Raw genomic sequence first — 3,568 nt, forward strand, 5'->3', positions numbered from 1 at the left:
CGATTTCGAGTTCAATTTCTAATGCGCCATTGCTGGTCAGTCTTTCTGCCCCTGGTTGTTCGATTCAGGGATCTCTACCTTCTTCGTTATATAATCTTTTTCAGCTGCAATATCCATACCTCTCTGGAAATTCGATTACAGGGTTTATTCATCCTTCAATCTCAAACCTAAAATCGCTTTCCTATCTCCGGATGGGATCATGCAATCTCATAGGATTATTCCCTACTTCCATGTGTACTTTGACGAATCTTGAGCAATTGGTAACGTCTCGAAATAGTTTAACAGGAACTATCCCTTCTTGTCTCTTCAAACTCAAATATCTTCGTGTGATAGATGTGTCGAAGAACAAATTTCACGGTCTAGTGCCTTTTCCACCTCAAGGTATAAAGTTGTTTATTCTATCAGGAAACAAGTTCGGTGGTGAAATGAAATCTCATTAGAATTAGGAAGAATATTATCTAATGCTTACACCATAAGTATAGCTGGTAATGAACTTTCAGGTTCAATTCCGTTTACTCTGTGTCCAACGAAACCAGGATTCACATTTATTAGCTATATAGATTTGTCTAACAACAAACTATCCGGGACGATACCTTCTAATATAGGGCACTGCCGAAGATTGAGTACCCTAAAACTTGGAAACAACAATCTCACTGGAAAAGTTCCTGATGAGCTTAAATTAACAAAATCCATGAGCTTTCTCCAGTTAAATAACAATTATCTCGACGGTACTCCACTAAACCTCATTAGTGAATTTCACGAGTTGAAATTTCTCAATTCCTCGAAGTCCTCATTTTGATACGCTGAGTGTGGATGGTTCGCTTTTTCAGAAAATGAGTTATTGTGTAGATATGCTACAAAAAAAGTTTGCAATGACGATACTAATCCTGCAAATGAATTAGATAAAATCGATCAAAAAAATGCAAAAGAAAAGTTGTTGTTGTATGCTATTATTGCTTTGGGTTTTGCAGTTGGATTTTAGGGTCTTTTCTTTGTTTTGTATTTAGAGAAACAGAAATGGTGGTTTCCGTAGTGGAGAATTGTTGATCACGTTGTTAAAATAATGGATTATATCCAGTAATAATGTATTCTTCTCTGCTTGAATTAATCCTTAGGCATGTTAAAATTGAAGTTATTCTTTTACTATTGGTTTTAAGATTTCTGTTCCATCACTTTAAACTTCCTCGAGATACCGTTAGATATCCAGAAAGGTTCCTGTTTCTCTTTAGTTAATACGTACGGGGCCTAGTATTCGAGCGAATGAAAGTTGTAGCTTCCGGCTGGATGATTTTCTAGGATGAGCAAGTATCCACGTGAATATTTGTTGTTTTGATCACGACAATCACAACCTTGGGCCACTGTGCTTTTGATTGCACCCTCCTCCCCACCACGACATAAATACACAAGACCACTGAATATCTAGAGTGCTTTCGTCCACTTGAGTTTCTTGGATCAAAATCTCATTGTATAGATAGTTATGTTAGAAATAGTCCCACATCGTCCGGATTCTCCATAATGTAAAGCTTATAAGCCTTAGGCAACCCTACCCTTGCAAGCCGAATACGGGCGCGGTCAATGACTCATCGTAAATTCCTATCCGAATACACATTTCATTATCATGTCGTAAATAGCAATATGTTCAAACCCTGGATTGAGGAGTACATTTTTATCTAAACAATACAATTTGCAATCGTTTAATAACATTTCAATAATCCGAAAGCTCTTTCACTAATTGTCTTATTCAGGCACACGTGAACCGCTAATTCAAAACAAATCTACATAGGATACTTGTGAATGCAATCTTCCCAAGGGTTGCCCTTGTTGCTGCTAACAAGATGAGATGGTTTCACATTCTTAAGAGCAACCAAGACTGCACTGTTACACTTAAACCCACCTCCTAATGCAATCTGCCAAATACGGTTGGTTTTACCCATCCATCCTTTAGCTTCAATGTAGGCTAACTCATACCAAATTGAGCTCGATGACGTGTTTCCAAATCGATGAAGAGTCATTCGTGAAGCCTCTACATGAGCAGGAGAAAGCTTCAGGTTATTTTCTATTTCATCGATTACTGCTCTTCCACCAGCATGTATACAAAAATGCTCAAATGCAAGTTTGAAATCAGGAACGTAAGTCTTGGTTTTTGGATTCTTTACTACTTTGTTGGCCACTGTACTAATGAGATATCGAAGTTTTTCTCCAAGTGGAAGCACAAGAGGACCTAGAGTAGTGATATTTGTCCGTAATGCTGACCCTGCAACCGGCATGACAGATTTAGATAGGAAGACACCCAGTTTACCAGCGTCATCTTCGTACTGGCCCATACATTTATAAGCTTCTTCGTCTGAACCATAGTGAGTTCTCACAGTATGGACTAATTTATACTTAGCTTGTCGTTTATCTTGATTTCTGTTGGAGAGGAGAACCGCAGCTCCGCCGACACGAAATAAACAATTAGCTATCATCATAGATTTATCATCTCCATCATAACCACACAAGGTAATATTCTCAGTGCTGAGGACAATGGCACAAGTGTTTGTGTGAACCTGAAGTATTCCCTTGGCAAGATCAACTGAAATGACTCCAGCTCTGCAACCCATCCCACTCAAATCAAAGCTTTTAACGCTACTTTTCATTTTATATTTGTTAATGATCACGTCGGTAAACGAAGGAGTAGTGTTGAACAAACTACAATTCACCACGAGAATACCAATTTCCTCGGATTTGATGTTGGTATTGGAGAAGAGATTATCCAAAGATCCAAACATAACATCCTCTGCCTCTTTCCTAGCAAACTCTAAGGTCCGACTTGGAGGTTTCATGTGCATTCCTTCCGGAAGACAAGTCTCTTCACCTATTCCAGACCTCTCGAGAATCTTACGTTGAAATTCAGCGGAAGAGTCACTTAAGTTACAATAACGTTTAACACCTTCAAGGAAATATTCAGATGGCACTTGAAGATGAGTAGGTGGGCGGTAACAGGTGAAATCGACTACGTAGACTGTTGGAGGATGTTTCCTCCTCATGTAAATGACTGAAACAAAAACGATGACTCCCGCACAACTTACAATAGTTCCGAATAGATTGCACCTGATGATATGGTGATGATGCCAAAGCTCATACGCATCCTCATGTTTCATCTTATCACTAGCTTCAACTAAGATAAGAGGGATAAAAAGTACACTAACAGGGATAACGGGGATCAAGTAATGGTATACTAACTCAGCAATTTTAAAATTTATGCTCTTCATCAAATTTGATTTGCTATACACGAGAACGCCTTTCGCTTATATTTTGTAAATGCGAAGAGCTAATGTGGTCTGTTTGGTAATAGCAGTCTAGGATATATAGTTGTAGTGTGTTACTTGTACTATCTTGGTGGCCAAGTCTTAAATGGTTGTCCCAATTTGAAATAATGGATATATTGAATATTTGACGGTAAAGTACGGTTGGAAGTCGAACTACCAAAATATATTTATCTCTTATGAGCGATTTGACAAACGAAAATGCCAATTACTATAACAACTTAAATGGTTGGTGGCCAAGTCTTAAATGGCTGTCCAAAATT

General features: G+C 38.3%; 1 protein-coding gene across 1 annotated transcript; it reads right to left on the bottom strand.

Moving 5' to 3' along the window:
* Nucleotides 1-1,716: 1,716 nt before the first annotated feature.
* LOC113357951 (3-ketoacyl-CoA synthase 4-like) lies at nucleotides 1,717-3,299 on the bottom strand. The gene has a single exon (XM_026601440.1). The coding sequence runs from the start codon at nucleotides 3,249-3,251 to the stop codon at nucleotides 1,776-1,778; it is 1,476 nt and encodes a 491-aa protein (XP_026457225.1). The 5' UTR covers nucleotides 3,252-3,299; the 3' UTR covers nucleotides 1,717-1,775.
* Between the last annotated feature and the right edge of the window lie 269 nt (nucleotides 3,300-3,568).

This window comes from Papaver somniferum, chromosome 3 (genome assembly GCF_003573695.1).
Source record: "Papaver somniferum cultivar HN1 chromosome 3, ASM357369v1, whole genome shotgun sequence".
Classification (NCBI taxonomy): domain Eukaryota; kingdom Viridiplantae; phylum Streptophyta; class Magnoliopsida; order Ranunculales; family Papaveraceae; genus Papaver; species Papaver somniferum.

Coding starts and splice junctions, on each gene's coding strand:
- LOC113357951 (XM_026601440.1), bottom strand. CDS start 3,251: ATGAAGAGCATAAATTTTAAAATTGCTGAGTTAGTATACCATTACTTG.